This window comes from Rattus norvegicus, chromosome 16 (genome assembly GCF_036323735.1).
Source record: "Rattus norvegicus strain BN/NHsdMcwi chromosome 16, GRCr8, whole genome shotgun sequence".
Taxonomy (NCBI): domain Eukaryota; kingdom Metazoa; phylum Chordata; class Mammalia; order Rodentia; family Muridae; genus Rattus; species Rattus norvegicus.
The window spans coordinates 7,814,878-7,831,877 of record NC_086034.1 but is presented as its reverse complement, the minus strand read 5'-3'; the positions used below and the strand labels follow the sequence as shown (position 1 = coordinate 7,831,877).

The 17,000-nt window shown below is 46.7% G+C and overlaps 1 protein-coding gene across 6 annotated transcripts in view; it reads right to left on the bottom strand.

Moving 5' to 3' along the window:
• The window catches only part of Ercc6 (ERCC excision repair 6, chromatin remodeling factor), a 70,585-nt gene that overhangs the window by 10,018 nt on the left and 43,567 nt on the right, over positions 1 to 17,000 (bottom strand). For 5 of the 6 annotated variants that reach the window (XM_006252734.5, XM_006252737.5, XM_006252736.5 and 2 more), the window contains 10 exons: positions 14,840 to 15,010; positions 14,246 to 14,422; positions 9,994 to 10,110; positions 8,166 to 8,261; positions 4,631 to 4,846; positions 4,165 to 4,275; positions 3,022 to 3,141; positions 2,567 to 2,661; positions 966 to 1,111; positions 212 to 886 (listed from right to left, as the gene is read on the bottom strand). In XM_006252734.5, coding sequence (XP_006252796.1) covers positions 212 to 886; positions 966 to 1,111; positions 2,567 to 2,661; positions 3,022 to 3,141; positions 4,165 to 4,275; positions 4,631 to 4,846; positions 8,166 to 8,261; positions 9,994 to 10,110; positions 14,246 to 14,422; positions 14,840 to 15,010 — 1,924 coding nt within the window. The remainder of the gene's footprint in view (positions 1 to 211; positions 887 to 965; positions 1,112 to 2,566; positions 2,662 to 3,021; positions 3,142 to 4,164; positions 4,276 to 4,630; positions 4,847 to 8,165; positions 8,262 to 9,993; positions 10,111 to 14,245; positions 14,423 to 14,839; positions 15,011 to 17,000) is intronic. The other variant, NM_001107296.1, reaches the window with a different exon arrangement.

The following is a 17,000-nucleotide window of genomic DNA, read 5'->3' as shown; positions in this document are numbered from 1 at the left end:
GGCAGCAGGTGCCTATCTGTGGTACCTGATCTACTATAAATGGTCAGATGTTAAGTAGTATTGTTTCCTAAAGTTTTAAACCTTTCAGGTGTTCAAAAAGGGGGGAAATACAATCTCCAAAATATCAGCTCATAGTTAAAGACTACCATACTAGAAATGGCTCCCACATTCACTTCCTAGCATCGGGTGAGAGATGCATCAAAATCATTACCTGATTTTTTGAAAAGCTTTTCCAAAACATAATCATCACTGCTCCGGTCCTTGGCTCCGCTCTCCTGCTCAGTGGTTTGCTGATGGTACCGCCTCTTCTTCACCAGGTGTGGGACTCGAGTTCCCTCAAACTTAGCATCTCTGTGATGCCTGGAGTTCTTGGCCTTTTGCTTGGGCTGTGGACACTTCTCTGTGGTCTCTTCCTCCGCTGCATCATGTTTCCTTTTTGATTTGTGCTTAGAGAAATGACCTTCCGTTTGTTCACTCAGGTGAACAGGTCCCGTCTGAGCCTGGCAGCACTCCCCTTCATAGGAAGAGCCCTGCTTCTCACTGGTGCTCGCCACAGCTGACAGCCTGGATGTGTGGTCAACTGCTGGAGAATCTCCACTCAGCCCTGAGAGATGCTCCAGCGTGGACCCTGCATCTGCCTCTTCTCCAAAACCAACACTGCTGGCTCTGCTCCCATCTGTGTGACGGTCACTTTTCAAAGGGCCACTTTCTGTAGAAGGGACACTGCCCGTAGCTCCTGACCCCTGAGATTTTTCTTCCATCACAGTGGCACCATTTACAGATGTGTCAGAAACCAGGGGCTTCTTGCGTTTGGGATCCATTTGTAGGACTGGCGGAGTCCTCTTTTTAAAATGGCATTTCAGTGTCTGAATATTAGATCCGGTTCCTATAACAGGGAAGACACAGCTAACGTTACACTGCAGAATTCTTATGCAAATCATTAAATTATTGACTTAAAGGAATACCTGCAAAAATAGCACTTGTTTCAGTGCCCTGGGAGGCATCAGGACTAGTCAGAGTAAACAGCTCATAGAGATCATTGGACTTGAAAAAGCGCCTTTGTTTAGGGTCTTTTAGCACTCTGTTTGTCAAAAATTGCTTGAAGATTTGTCTGAAAAGATAAAATCACATTGATATGAAACAATGCCTAGCTGTACCTCAAAATTCCATATATAAAACATGAGAGATGGGGCTGAAGAGATGACTCGGTGGTTAAGAACAATGGCTGCTTTTCTGAAGACCTGGGTTCAAGTCCCAGCACCCACAGGGCAGCTCACAATCATCTGAAACTCTAGTCCCAGGGAATGTAATGTCCTCTTCTGGCCTCTCCAGGCACTGCATGCATATGGTGCACAGACACAGGCACACAGAACACCCATACATAAAATAAAGGGTATTATTTTTAATATGAGATACTAACAAGAACAGATCTATGAATGATTATAAAGCTCCCAAACTTTCAGCCACAGAAAATTAAAACTCAAAACATAATACATCAGGTAGTGTCCCAGGTTCTATAAATGTTAAATTAGAAATGATCCTTTAGCTGCAGTGAGTTTCATTTTACCTCCAAAACCTATCACCTTTCAAATCCCACCTTTTTACATTTATGGACCCCAAACTCTGCAGGCTGTAAGGAGCCAATCAGACTCCCTGATTCATGGGCCAAGGCTGTCCTGCCCTGCCCTCCCCTGCCCTGCTCAGTGCCCTCTTGTGGATGGGTTCAGTGCTCTGTATAGCCTTCCCCTGCTCTGCTCCCCAGTCCTTCCTGCTGGCTCACTTCTGTGCTTAAGGTCAAATATTGTTGTCCTTTCCACACAGGCATTAACAAAGCAACACCATTCCCTCCTATCCACTGTGCTTCAGGATGACCTTTTCTCACAAGATGCACCTCATCACCAGGCCCTACAATAAACCTGCAAGGACACAAAATAGCTCTGGAACAGTCCAGCGCCATCGCAGGCCTGGGATGTGGGACAAGAGTAGAGTCTGGGGGCATAGGAAAGCTGCAATGTCTGGACTCTCCCTGCAGATACTGTTGCCTCAAGCTGCCTAGTTACCAGGGGAAGAGGCACACACTGTAACCTCTCCAAGGGTCTCTGAATAAATTGTCCTCACTTCTGTCACTTCTCAGGCACTTACAATTGTAAGTCACAATGTTTTCATCACAAAACAATTTCAAATTTACATGTAAAGAGTCCCTGGTTTAGATTAAGGTATAATTATTACTAGGACCAGATATTTTTAGGAACAGTAAGGTTGGCTGTGGTAGCACACGCCTTCAATCCCAGCACTGGGGAGGCAGAGGCATGTGGGTCTCTGTGAGGCCATCCAGGTTTACATGGTGAGCTGTACGCCTGCCAATGGCTACACAATAAAATCCTGTCTCAACAAAACAAATAAACAAACAGAGTAATGGATCAAAATATATTTTAATGGTAAAGAAAAATATACTTAATTACTCCTCTAGATGAAAGGATCTTTAAGGCCACACTTGGAAATGAAAACCCTTCTTCCTGAAAAGTCTAGGTTTGAAAGCTGAGGCTCAGGAGCCCTCTGTACTGACCGGTGATAGATCTTTTCCTCTATGGTGCCGGCCGTCAGAAGCCTGTAGACAGTCACCTGCTTCTTCTGGCCGATCCTCCATGCTCGCTCCCGTGCCTGGCAGAGAGATTTTAAAAAGGGCCACTAAGAGAAAGCAGTGACTGATCACTGCCTTCTATCCCCTCGTCAGAATTCTGTCTAAAAAGAAACGTGCACTCGAAGCCTATGCAAGTCACATGACCAAGAGAGCCAAGAGAGCTCGACTGCAACGGGTTTCTGACTGTGAGTACTTTTCACAGCAGAGCTGTGACAGAGGCTTCCCCAGTCTGTAGGAGTGACCATGTGTTCTCTCATGAGGCAGGACGTGACCACCATGCCGACTGCACGCGAAGCCAGGTGTAACATTAGAGAGACCGATGAACACTGCTACTAACAAGCTGTCCTTCTGCAGGTACCTTCTCTTCATGGAAGACAGACCTGTGTGTCGGTGCTTGGATTCCAGTCAGGGTCGTAGATGATGACTCTGTTGGCCCCGGTCAGGTTCACTCCTAAGCCGCCCACCCGTGTGGTCAGAAGAAAGACAAAGATGGACGTGTCCTACAGGAAAGACGCAGAACAGAGTGCGCAGAGCTGATTTAGCTCTTCACTGCCCCACACAGGTCCTACCATGGGCTCTGCAGCTTACCCCCACACCCGAACTACATGTCCCCATGTGGGAGCTCCTACTTTTATTAATTATTCTGACAATTTTAATAACTGTGTACAGTATAGACAGACACACAGACTCTCACTGGCTATGCTTCACCAGCTCCTTTCATTTCTCCTCAGATTTCATTTCTAAATCTTGTATGCCCATTTCCAAAATCAAAAAGTGTACACTCAAAGGTCGCAGGTCACTAGGTGTGGTGGCGCGTCTCTAACTCCAGTACTTCTGAGGCAGAGGTAAGTGGGTCTCTGTGAGTTTGCAGTCAGCCTAGTCTACAATGCAAGTCCCACACACACAGCCTGGGTTATACAGTGAGACCCTGTCCCAAAGAAAAACACACAAAAGAAAATACCCAAAAGGATAATGTCCCCCTCTGTAGGATGTCATACAGATGAGCGGGTACAGGATAGAACGAGGCCTGATATTAGACGAGAAGGAAGGATGGGCGGAGAAAAGGAGACTGGAGACTGGAGACTGGAGGGGAAGGCAGAGAAGCAGCAGAGAGAACATGGAGGCTGATGTTAAGATTCCACTCTGTATTTTCAGGTTGTTATGAATGTTCTTAAGGGATGGATGTGTACAGGGCTTTGTATGTTTAGGTGGGCGATTATATCTTATCAATTGGGTCAGAGGTTATTGTGCTGTGTGTTCTTTCATGTATCAATTGAAGTTTAAGTGTGGCAGCTAGAGACACTGGCCACAACGGAGTTGGGATGTGTGTTTCTGGCAAGATGTCTACCAGTACCTTGGGGCACTAGAGGGGGTAAAAGACAGCCTTTTTTATAATTTTACAACACCATCCCTCCACCTGCTAGCCAGACACAAAGACCCTTGAGTGGCTGTGAGGGCAGCCATGTGCACTCTTCCCCTCCACATTCTGTTGTCCTGTCTGCCTCCGTCACATCCCTTGTTACCTCATTGTATTTTGTAATCAGCGGCTGCCTGGATGCTATGGTAGTGGTCCCATCCATCTTGAGATAGGAATACTTGTGGGCTCTCAGGAACACTTCCAGTATGTGCAGCATCTGTCAGTGGATAAGGGAAACAGTGCAAACCAAGTGTGCTCCAAATACATGCTTGCCCATGTATGTAAGCAGTGTGGCTTCCCCAGTGGGCCTAAATTGAAAAGGTTTTCTTGCTTTGAGAAAGAGAAATAATAGCTACTAAAGAATTTGTGCTAATTCTCTGTAAGTAGCCCAGCCTCACTAGGAATCCTGCTGTGAGGTTTGCTTTAAAAAGCCAACTCTTTTCCCTTTTTATTCCTGTGAAGGGACCCACGGCTGCCACCTCAGCTAAGGGGTGACATCCGACCTTTTGCATTTGTGGTCACAAGTCCTAAGAGCCGACTTGTTGGCTGATGTGTGAGGCATGAGCACTCACCTGCCTTGACTGGGAAAACAGCAGCACCCGCTGACCCTGCTTGTGCCAGATTTTCAGCAAAGACTCAACAACAATCATTTTCCCAGAGCGTTTCCAGTATCCGAACTGCTCCTCCTCCAGTCCATCCTCTGGAAGAGCACTGGTGTTCTTGGGACCGCCAGAAAAGAGGTCAGGGTGGTTGCAGATCTTCCTCAGAGCTACAAGTCCAGAGAAAATCTGTGATTAAAGCAACAACAGGACTGTTACATGGGCGCAACGACAGGAAGGAGGAAGGGAGAACACGCTACATGGACTACAGCCACTCTAACCAGCTCACTGGTTTCTTCTCTATGTCAACATTGAGAAGCAGAGTGGATCTGGAATGCCCCACCCCAGGTCGCACGTGCACTGGTTCCCAGTGTGGCGGCATCTACATATGTGGTTTGGGGACGTGACTGGCCCGTGAAGGCTCTGACCTCATCAATAGACTGATGCACTGACGCTCATGGGTCCATGGCCTGGCTGAAGGAAGGGGGCCTAGAGGTCCTACCTTCCAGTCACATGTACTTCCTGCAATGCTTTGCGGCCTTGCCGAGGGCCACAGGCTAAAGGTCACAGGCTGAAAACCACGAGCCCCCGACACTTTTCTTCCTTAAATTGATTTTCTTAAGTGTTCTGTCACAGTGATAGAAAACTAACCAACAAACTGGAAGAGATGAACCTTCATTCATGTTCTTTCCCTAACTGGACAACTTCTCTGAAGGAGGCTGAAGTTCCCACTTCCTGCTCCTCCACCAGAGAGTAAAAAACAAAACAAAAACAAAAAACATGAATGGAGGAGATGTGCAGGGTTGGACCATGGAATAGAAAAGTTGCTCTCCACAAACCCCAGGGCCCAGCCTCTGCCTCTAAGTAAAAAGAAGAATCATTTCAGAGTATGGTAGATTTAACTGAACAACAGTTGGACTAACAAAAGAAGATCTGGGCAGCAGGAACATGGTCAAAGCTCTCTGGAGCCATCCTTCGTCACTTCTCCTCTTCCTCTCACCTCGTCCTATGCAGTACAGCACTAACCACATAACCACACAGCCACATGCACTGCTGAGCATAGGCATGGCAGTCTGACCGAGATGGACGCAAAGCAAAGCCATACCCAAGTTTAAATACACACCACAAAACACACACTCTCTCTCTCTCTCTCTCTCCTCTCACTCGTCTCTGTATGTCTCTGTGTGTGTGTGTGTGTGTGTGTGTGTGTGTGTGTGTGTGTGTCTCTCTCTCTGAGGTAGGAGGGTCTTACTATGTAGTCCACTGGCCTGGACCTCACTATGTAGATTAGGACAGCCTCAAACTCACAGAGGTATGCCTACCCCACTTCCCCTTAATCATTTTCAAGTTTTCATTACATATTGAAATACAATTGGGCCTGCAAATGAAACAAAAGATATGATCTTCAGTTCATTTGTTTTTCTTTTCAACATGATTCTAGAAAATTTAAGCCTTTCCTTTTCTATCTATTAGATAGAGCAGCTTCGATCACCTGACCCGGAGGCACGTGAGGCTAATGATAGCTAAGAAGATGTGAGTGATTTGGGAAGAATAAGAAACTGCTTGGACTGAAGAGATGGCCCAGCAGTTAGAGCTCCTGATGCTCAGGCAGAGGACCCACCCAGGCTTAGTTCCCAGCACAAATGGTGGTCGATATGCACCCATAACTCCAGTTCCGAGATGCCCTCCTCTGAGCTCCACAGGTAGCAGGCATGCAGGTAAGACATTCACGCGTATAAATCTTTTAAGACTCTGAGCTGGGGGGTTGGCTTGGCAGTTAAAAGCACTGACTGTTTTTCCCGTCACCCCACGGCAGCTCTCAACCTTCTAACAGCAGGTCCAGGCGATCTGCTGTCCTCTTCTGGCTCCACAAGCACCAGGCGCACACAAGTGCACAGGCATACATACATGCAGGCAAAACACCCATACACATAACATTTAAAAACAAAGCACACAAAAAGTAAGTGCTGGGAAGTGATAAATACGTCAAAATGACTGATCTCAAAAAAGTACAGGCACCTGAGGTAAGGACAGCAGGTGGCCATTGCAGAGCCAGGGAGCAGACATACGTGTGAGTTCACCTATCCTTCTCAGAGCCCAAGATACACAGTGTGAGTTCACCTATCCTCAGAGCCAGGGAGCAGACACACGTCTGAGTTCACCTACCCTTCTCAGAGCCAGGGAGCAGGCAGAGTGGACTCTGAACACACTCAGATGTACCTACAATAGGGCAGCATGAAGGCCATGGCTGCAAGGCTCAGCATGCATTTAAGGGCATGAAAGCTTGCACCTGCTGGGGGAAGGCACAATACCCGAATGCACTGGGCTGCTAAGACTTGTTCTGAAAACACTGCACAGAAACAGCTCTGCCTGGATAAAAAACAAGAAGAACTTGTCTCCTTGGCCCTAGGAAAGTTACATGTCATGTCAGTGAAAGGCTGTGCAGGCTGTGAGAGAACCTGCAGCTTTAGCTTCTTACCAACCTAGCACAGAGACTCACTGACAGACACCGTCATGCTGAATGCTGGCAACGCCACTTCGGAACAGTGTGTGAAAACATGTCCTCTTTAGTATGCCATATACCCTGGCATGCTGGGCTTTCCTAGCCCTGCAAGCCTCACCACTGCCAGACCCACTCCTCAGTGCTCCTCTTCAAGTGTACCAGGCCTACTGTAGAGAGGAGCAAGCAGCATGTTCTCTTGGGTAAAGAGCTCTCTCACTTCCGGAAGGGCTGCAGATCCAGTTAAGGTTCTCACAAATGACTTCACAAGGGTCACTGAAAACAGCTGGCCCAGTGGCAGCACCTTCCAGCTAAGTGAAAGCCAGATGCCAGGCTTGTGGCTGTCGCACCTCACTGGTTCATGAGGTCCCTCAGCACTGTGCAGTCTCAGCATGACACTGTCATGCCAGGCGCTGAGGACACTCCACAGTAGGAAGTGTTCTAGGAAGCCAAGCTCTCATATCTGTGTGACTTACATACCAGGATTTTCTAAGTAGACAGAATTTCCAAATTCTGGAATATAGATGAGTAAATAAATTCCTTTCATATGCTGGGAAAAGTGAGAGTGAGAACCTGAGAAATCTGATCCAGACTGTTGTCTGGTTTCTAAGATGGCAGTGGTCTGCCAGTGTTTACTGGGCATGAGGCTCACTGAGAAGCTGGTAAAACTTGCACATATTGATAACCATGTCTTAATAATATAATTTTAGTCATAATTTCTGAGAAAACCCTGCAGTGTACCGGGCACCACTCCCTGCCAGGTAGGAGCCTTGCTGGAGTGGTAGGACTTAGGAACACATCCCCACCTTGAACCCAGCCTTTGCTCAGGGCTCCCCCTCACACCAGTGACCTGTCTCCAGCTGTGGCTGTGACTCACGAGCCACGCCACAGATGGCAGGTTTGTGAACAACGTGGGCACGAAGCCTGGCACATCCTAAACCCGTCTCTTTCCCCACCTCACCCCCCTTGATAACAACTTCTCTCTCTGGAGTCTGCTCTTTGGCTGACCTGATTCTCTCCATTGAGAATCCTGTAAACTGCTTTGGAATCGATGAAATTCTGGTAGACTTTATGCTGCTCATCAGTTAGACGGCAAAATAAGACCTGCAAGGGAAAAGGAAATAGTTTTAAAATACACTATCAATAAGATTCCCTTTTCCAAAAAGTTCAATGTGCACAATTTGAACAATGATACATCTCTCAGCTAAAGAGTTTTCCCTTAGTCTCAACCCATGGCCCAGCACTTCCTCCAGACTTCCCTTCCTGCTCACAGGCAGTCTCAGGACCCAGGTACACAGTCACATTTCACTTCAACTCAATGTGATGAGACTCTCCCCCAGGCCTCTCACCTACGCTGTTTGGCTGACTTGGCAGGAAGCTTTACCTCACCTGGAACTCCCTGTTCTAAAGAGTCGTAAGTTTACCAGGCCCTAACAGCAACTCCCACCTTTCCAGCCATGGGGTCAGTTATTCCATGACATCACATTGCCCATCTCTGCCTTTCAGTCCCTTCTAGGTCTACAGCCAGCATTTCAAGGCTTGACTTTCCTCACAGCAGTCCACCACTGTCTGCCCCAAGAGGCAACTCCCCACACACCCTGCTTAGCACCATCTAAATCCCCAAATAGCCATGCTAATGCTCTGGGGCTTCCTAAGCCACTCACCTAGCAGCCATCTTTATCTCAGCACCTAGTCACACTCAGACAAACTGACACCGGAAGAAACGGAACTGAAGCTGTCACGATCCGTATCTGTAGGGTTGGTTCCCGTCACTAAACAGCTCTACTCTCACGCCTACTTTATGGGTGAATCACCCTGCACTGGATCTGAGCATTTACCTGTCTTCCTCAGGGCAGTCCCCTGCCTGTTAGGCTCTCTACAGGGCAAGGGGGAGCATTCTGAGAAGACATGGGACAGCCCTCACCAGCCAGCTGCTTCCCAAGCCAGCATCCATCTGGTACAAGTCACAGATGCCCCTGAAAATGCCCAGGCATCAGAACACCCTTCAGAGCTGCCCTGTGTACCAGGCTCTTCCCAGATCAGCTGTTTGCCCCTCACTCTGCCACCTCCCACTGCACTGCCTATCTGCCCGGGCCTCCGAAGTCTCCCCACTGGTTCCTCTTCTTCCGCCCTCTCTTCTGATGCTCCTTCAGCTACTTGCTTTTTCTTGGTCTCCACAAGCTCTTTAGATAATCCAATCTGCTCAGCTCACAGACTTAGCTACGGCCACCCTAGACCTTCTCACATCCCTCAACCTCATATGCAAGTAGATGTTGCCCAAGTACTTCAACATATGCTCCCAGCTTTAGCCACCCTGGCATCCCTGCTGGCCCACAAGCACTAACATACTGCCCCATCTTTCCCCACAATGTTCTTTGTCCAAATCCCAATTTGTCCTTTGACCTTCCTTAGGCCTCAGCACAATTATCAAATCAAAGGTGTCCTCTGACTATGCATCAGAGAAAGTCTGTTCCTTCAAGATGTCGTGTCTCCCCACTTAGTGAAAACACCCTCACAGTTTTTACTACTTGGGAAAACCTATGAAGTTTATGATCCCAAGGCTGTTTGCTCACTTCTGTGGGAAAGAACTGGGGGCTTAAAGAACATGGAGATGTTTCCCAGTAGTTGTAGGATCAGGCTCATGTGCTAGTAACGGAGGAAAACCAAAGTTGGTAAGCTAGAGGAAAACTCCAGCCATGGGAAGATGCCACAAATGGTTACGGTCACTAGCAGACCAGCCTGTCCACAGTGCCAGGACCAGAGCTGTAGGTCCAGCTGGTCACATGGACATCGTTCGTGCCTGAGGACTGCTTGGCTACCTCCCGGACTCACACACCTGTTCATTTTTATCTGGCAGCGAAAGGCTCATCTTGACATCTGATTTCATTCTTCGCAGTAGGTACGGGTTTATCGTGTCTCTCAAGACACACGCACACTTATAGGCAGTTTTAACCTTTAATAAGAGGAAAAAGATATTAGCTTAAGGACTGTATCTGTTCTTCTGACTGATTCTATTTCTTACAAACTAAAGAACAATCCACTGGTTATAAATTCAACTTAGAAAAAGTCAAGTTCTGGATGCTCCAGGGGATGGCATCTTTTAAAATAGTATCATCAGAGAAAATAAATTACCTCATTAATCAAAAGAGATGAGAGAAAGCCCGTTAAATCACGGTTTACCTCCTCTTCTATACTTGCTTTAATTATCACTGTACTATTTAGTTAAGCAGGAAAGAAAAGACTTATTTGGTTAGTGACCATCCTCTAGGGGGAAAACTAGCTTCAAACAAATCCTTATTTATAATCTTGTACTCTGTAGGAACTACAGAGGACCTGAGTCCTGCAAGGGTAGAAATCAAAAGCTAAGTGTGGTGAGAGCTGTCCCAGTGGGAGCCACCAGCTAACACAGGGAGAGTAGACTCCAGGGAATGAGTTCAAGAGGAGCCCTATGACCCCAGAAATGGAAGGTCTCTCTGGCCTAAGACGGAGCATATGGCTCTGTAATGGCCATGGCCACATGAGAGGGCAGTAACTGTACCAAGAAAACAAAGACCTGCAGCCCAGGAAGCCACACCCTCTGCAAGTCACTTATGGGCAGCAAAGGCGTCAATTAATTATCGATACTTTAAAATATTTTAAATAGGTCCAACAATTTAGTAAATTATTATTCATAGAACAAAAAATCTAATACTTAAATGTAAAAACCATAGCTTTAAAAGAAGCTTAGGCATAATAAACACAGAAAAGTTCAAGTTAAACACAGTAAATATGTAATATTTGGGAAGACCCTAAGGACTCCTCACTTGGGTTTACACTGTGTATGCACATCTGTCTGCATGCAAGTGCTGTGTGAATGGACAGGAATAATTACAAAACACAGGCAGAACCTGTACACCAAGAGGCTAACCTGAGGACAACTTCTACCCACTAAGTTTATCACTAGACAATGATAAAAGTCACCTGTGAGGAATGAGGTACGGACCATTTACAATGCTGAGATGTTAAATTTCACAATTTATGAAACACGGCCCACGGAGAAGGCTGTGGTGTATTAGGTAAACCCTTCACATCTCCCTACTGCTGCTTTGGACACTGGGACTACATTAGGCCTCAGCTGAGGTGTGATCAGTCTCCAGTGCCCATGGACTTCTGCACGGTACTTAATGCCCTCCTGGTCTCCAGGTGTGGAGAGGGGGAACAGGGCAGGTTATACCCCTTCTCTTACTCCTATCCCTGACAAGACCTAAGACATCTGCTGAGGCTGACAGAAAAGGAGGTGGCCCAGCCTTGCTCTGCCTCTGCAGAATGGCAGACCTTAAGCAACATAAGCATGGTTCCCTAGACCTCCCTGAGGCAGTCCCAGCACTTGTCTGCCCATGCTCTTTTTGGAGCTGAAGTCCTGGTCACATCTCTCGTCATCTGTTCTCCAGGAGGCTGTCTCAGTGTCAGGGCTGGCTGTGCCAGCTCCTGTGTGCTTACCAACCTCACTGTCTTGGTCTAGCTGCCCTTTTACCACATTTCCCTGGCCGTACCACACTGGGTTTCTAGGGAGGTCTCTAGTCTCCAGCCGCCCCATACAGTACTTTCCTGTGGGCGGCTGTCTTCACAGGATTCGACAGCAGGTTGCAAGCACGGCCTTAAGCAAAACCAACAAACAACAGCAGTGCTTGCCGTCAGAACCGAGAAAGCCAGGCTCGACTCAGCGGTCTCCTCTTACCCAGTTTTGCTTTCCGTGAGGCCAACTGCCTCACAGGGATTACATGGAAAGTTGCAGAATGAAACAGTTCAACAGCTTTTAGCTGTGCTGTTTACAGAGTGTAATAAAACCTTGTACAGCTCTGCTCTGGTCCATCTGAGACACAACATTCCTCTGCCCAGTGTATCCCACTACAGATGACACCCACCCATTAGTCACCAGCAGTGGGTTCAGTTATCAGATGCCTGTCCTATACCACAGAGCTTGGCCCATAATGGCAGGCATCAGCCAGATGGGTTAGCAAATATCTCCTAGACTCAAGGAGGAACTCTGCACACAAACTCCCAAGCGAAGAGTTCAAGCTACCTTCCCGCAAATGACCTGTCAATTCCCACAGAAGAATAATGAATCCAGAGTTTGGAGATCTGGCCCAGACAACTTCGCCCAACAGTCCTCAGTACCAGGACAAAGCGGCAGACTCCACACACTGGGAAAGCATCACGTTCATGGTGCTCCTGCCACAATTAGAGTCTGAATGCAATGGGAAAGCCATGTGAGACAAAACCCAAGTAACAGGCCTGTGACCTTCAGAACTACCAAGGTCACCAAGTGTCCTTCACTAAGAAGAGGCACTGGGCACCCCTGGCAGAGTGTGAACAACAGGCTAGACACAGAACACCGACCTGCTCCTGACGCGTGTCCTCATCACAGGGATGCACGAGGTTGCCGCTGTTTTTAGAAGGCTTGCTGAAGGGCTAGAGAGATGGCTAAGCATCTCACAGGACATGGACACCCTTCCACAGGACCCACGCTCACTTCCCAGCACCCACATATGATGGATCACAACCGTCTGCAGCTCCAGTCCCAGGGCACTGCACACATGTGGTACACTCATGCAAACACTCTTAGACACAAAATAAAAACTCAAAAAAAAAAAAAATCCAAAAACTAAAACAACAACAACAAAATCCTTCCTTCACCCACAAACTCAGACTGAAGGAGTTGAAGAACGCATACTTGAGTTTATTCTCAAATGATCCACTCAAAAAAGAATTCATGTGTACGCAATCGTATGTGTGTTAATGAAACTCGACATCTGGGTAAAGCACGTGGAGGACGCTATTCTTCCAACTTCGGTTTGCAATGATTCTACAATGGAGAGTTAAAACGACAACAACCACATAAACAAAGAACTAAGTGAGGACTCAGAATGGGAGCACTCCCTCCCATTTTTGTTCACTAATAACCATTCCGTCACAAGGAGAAAGCCATTAAAATTGGATTGACAAGCCTCTAGTTTTAAAGGTATAAAATTGTTTTTGTAATTAAGTATTCCAAAACATCAGATCATCAATCTTTGAAGGAGAACTTTAGTCTCTGCCTAGTCAGGACCCAGGAGGCACCTCCCCATCTGAATAGGTACACACAGATACCCTACTTCACTGAAGGGTTGGGGCCTGTTTCCATAGGTCACAGACTGCCCTCTGGAGAGCCCCCCCCCTCTAAAGTCTATACTAACCCAAACCTACCTGGGGCCCAGACCTAAAGCCTCAGTCAGGTACAGCAAGCCCAACCCTGTTTCCTTTATTCTATCAGCATCTACATCCTGCTTATTCTGCCTCAAATGTCACCTGGATCTCCTGCCGTGTGATTGTAAGACCACCACCTAAGTCTTGGTCTAGCTCCTCACTTCACCCTCAAAGCCCCAGCTCCTGTAATGCCGGCCTTCTCATGACTACTTGCAGCCCAAACAACCCAACGACCTTCTACCTGCTGGATCAAACCCTTCCTGCTGTCCCTCAGCAACCACCAACTTCCTTCCAAGGCCCCTAGTTCCAGCTTCCCCACACACTCTGGCCTGTTTTCCTTCACTGTCTTTCCTAGCTAACAGCCCACCTCTTCTCACTGTAAAAGGGGCACTACCCAGATGACACCAAGTGTGTCCCGCCCAGAGCTGCTCCACCTTTATGACTGCCCACTGCTCTGTGCTCACTTCCAATGAGATTTCAACTTCATTTCTGAGTAACATTTCCCAAGAAACCAACACTGAAACTATTTCCTTTCTCTTGTGAAAGGGAAAGTTTTATTCTCGTACTTTCCTTAAGTAAATAGTGTACATGAATTTTTTTTAAAAATTTATCTGTGGGGTTGGGGATTTAGCTCAGTGGTAGAGCGCTTGCCTGGCAAGCGCAAGGCCCTGGGTTCGGTCCTCAGCTCCGGGAAAAAAAAAAAATACAATCTATCAAGTAGGGATAATTTCTGATTTTTACCAGACACCAATTTAAGCCTGGCCACCTTCCTCACCACTGTTAGTGATTTGGCTACAAAGTCTGATTTTTAGAGACATGCCCGATGACCAGCACCACCACCGTGTTCCTGCCTACCGTATTACCTGTACTGGGGAAGCATTGGAGTACCCCCCCATGGTGATGGGGACAGAGAACTGCTCCATGAACACAGGCAACGTGCCTAGCTTTCCTGGGAAGGTAAAGTCGAAGAGTGACCACAGCTCTCGCAGGTTATTCTGCATCGGTGAGCCCGACAAGATGATCCGATGGGGTGTCCGGAACTACATGAGGAAATGAGACGCTGTTTTATGAAATTTACTTTGTAACAAATGAATGCTATCAACCCTAAACCACATGTAATTGTTACTTAACACAGTTAATCATCATTTTTGTTTGTCCATTATTTGGTTGTCTCCAAACTGGGTATTTTGTCCAATTTTCTAACTGCACATGGGAGAAAACATTGAGAAGAATTCTGTCTTTGTCAAGCTAACCCAGCAGCACCTATTAGAGTGGGCTTGGTTACATTCTAACAGCTGACCCCAGAGAAGACCTGAACAATGAAAATCACAAAGGACAGATAAAAGGAATTTTCTACACTGAGACAAAATTCAATAAATGCATTTATAAAGCAAATAGCTTTTCCTAAAATTAAATACCACTACTCATCTGAAAACCCCCTCTATGAGCAGCTATACCTGTTTGCAAGCAAGGGTGACTGCAGCATTTGGATTTCGAATTTTATGTCCTTCGTCTAAGATGACGTAGTGCCAGTCATGCCTGCTAATGTCGTCTTGCATCAGTCGAATGTAGGAATACGAAGTTATCAAAACTCCATGACAATGAACAATATCTCGAACCAGCCTCTCCTAGAACAACAGCACAGTAAGGGCAGATTTACGTAAGAAGCAAAAACCCCAAGCATGACCTAAAACGACAATCTAAAGGTTAGATCTGGATTATCATAAAACCACCTAAAGCACACCATAAAAATATACGACACGTAGACAATTCTAGTAACACACGTTAGCACTGTGTTTGGTTAAGCTGCAAAACAGTAAACACACTAAAGTAGAACCTCAAGGAAGGAGTCAGAGAAGTGAGATCATTCACTCAACTGCTGCTTTTCTAAATCATCCTCTGTGTCTGTCCCTGTTACAGCTTTAAAACAAAGTTGAGAAAAGGTGATTACTGCAAAAACAAAGAAGTGGAAAAAACAGTCAAAGACAGAAGACACACTGAACAGTGTGAGGGAGGGCAAGGAAGGTGTAAAGGCAATGGCATAAAGTGTAATAGAAAATCCCACAGCTAGGAGACCCTCTGGAGAAACCATCTCTGAATGTCAGCAAAATCATGACAAAGGCCTACCCCACCCATATCTGCTTAGATGTTCAAAGTAAGGAATAAAGAGGAACTGTCTGGGCATGAGAACATGAAGAAAAGTTTTCCTTCCAAGGAAATAGTTCTCATCAAGCATCTTTTCTGGGACCTAAAGCTGTCAGAAATAAATAGTTTTATGAAGAGAAATACATAGTTCTTAGCAGGGAAAGGTCAAAACCTAGAATCCTGCTTGAGCGGAGCTTCAGAGACCTGCCCAGGCACACAGGGAACACAGCCGAGGTGTCCCACAGAAAGCCACTGGGGCACAGGGGATAGGGTAGTGCCCCGACAGAGCATGCTCACACCAACTCCTGGTGCAAGGACAGTGACCACCATGAACTCCCCTTCTACACAGAGAAACTATGGCTTGGATCAGGTCCTGCAGCTGGAGTGAGTGCTGAAGTCAGCATTCGAGGGCTAAAGGGCAGCCCACTGCAAAGCTACGGTCATCCAGTATTAGGCTGCACCGCTGCTCACCACACTACACAAGAAAGCTCTGGAGTGGAAATTCAGTGTTAATGCATAAGTGTCTTTTAAAAGCCTGCTAAAACATGAAGCATAATATAGAATACTTTTAAGTAATGAAAAGGGATTATATTCTAAATATTACTGTATTTGTTTAATTAATAAACCCACAGGGAAATGAGGGGAATGAATACCAAACTACTACCCTCCCCATGCATGTGCGCATGTGTTCCCACGGATGTGGGGGCCTGAAGACAACTTCCAATGTTGTCCCGGTATTGTCCACCTTTTCTTGAAGACAAGGTCTCTGGCTAGTGAGGCAGCTCAGTGAATTCAAGTGCTTGCCAACAAGCCTGGGGACTTGAGCGTGACCTGTACCCACTGCATGGTGGAAGGAGAGCTGATTCTCACAAGGTGTTTATTCTCTGACCTCCACGTACGTCTCACGCATGAGCACATGCTGATGAAGGATACAAAAGCACAGCCTGGAGCTTAGAGGACACCTGTACAGACTGATGCAGGACACTGGAGACCAGCAAAGTATACCAAGGAAATGAAAATAAAAAGGACAGAATTTACAACATCAATATCAGATACTTTTGTATCATATTTATTTTATCTCTTAAAAAGGAATGACATATTTTTTTAAAAGACCAGGAACTTTTACATACAAAAACACTGTAACGACCATGGGTAAAGTAGCCAAAGAAGTCAGGACGTCCTCTGGCATTGGGTCAGGGGCCTTCTCCTGGTCAAGGAAGGAGCCAAGCAAAGACACGTTTCACCTGAGGACACAAGGTCTGAGCATGGTGCCAGGGCGGCTCCTCATAGTATGACCGAGACCTCAGTCCCTCATATGAAAGCACAAACCCAGACATATAGGCAACTCAAGGGGCACAGAGGAAAAAAAGACAGAACTAACAAGAGTTTTTGAGAAAATACGTGGCTGACCAAGGCTGTGTTCGATGGCAGCACTCGGAACACAGGGTTCAAAGTAGGAAGTTCCAGGCCACT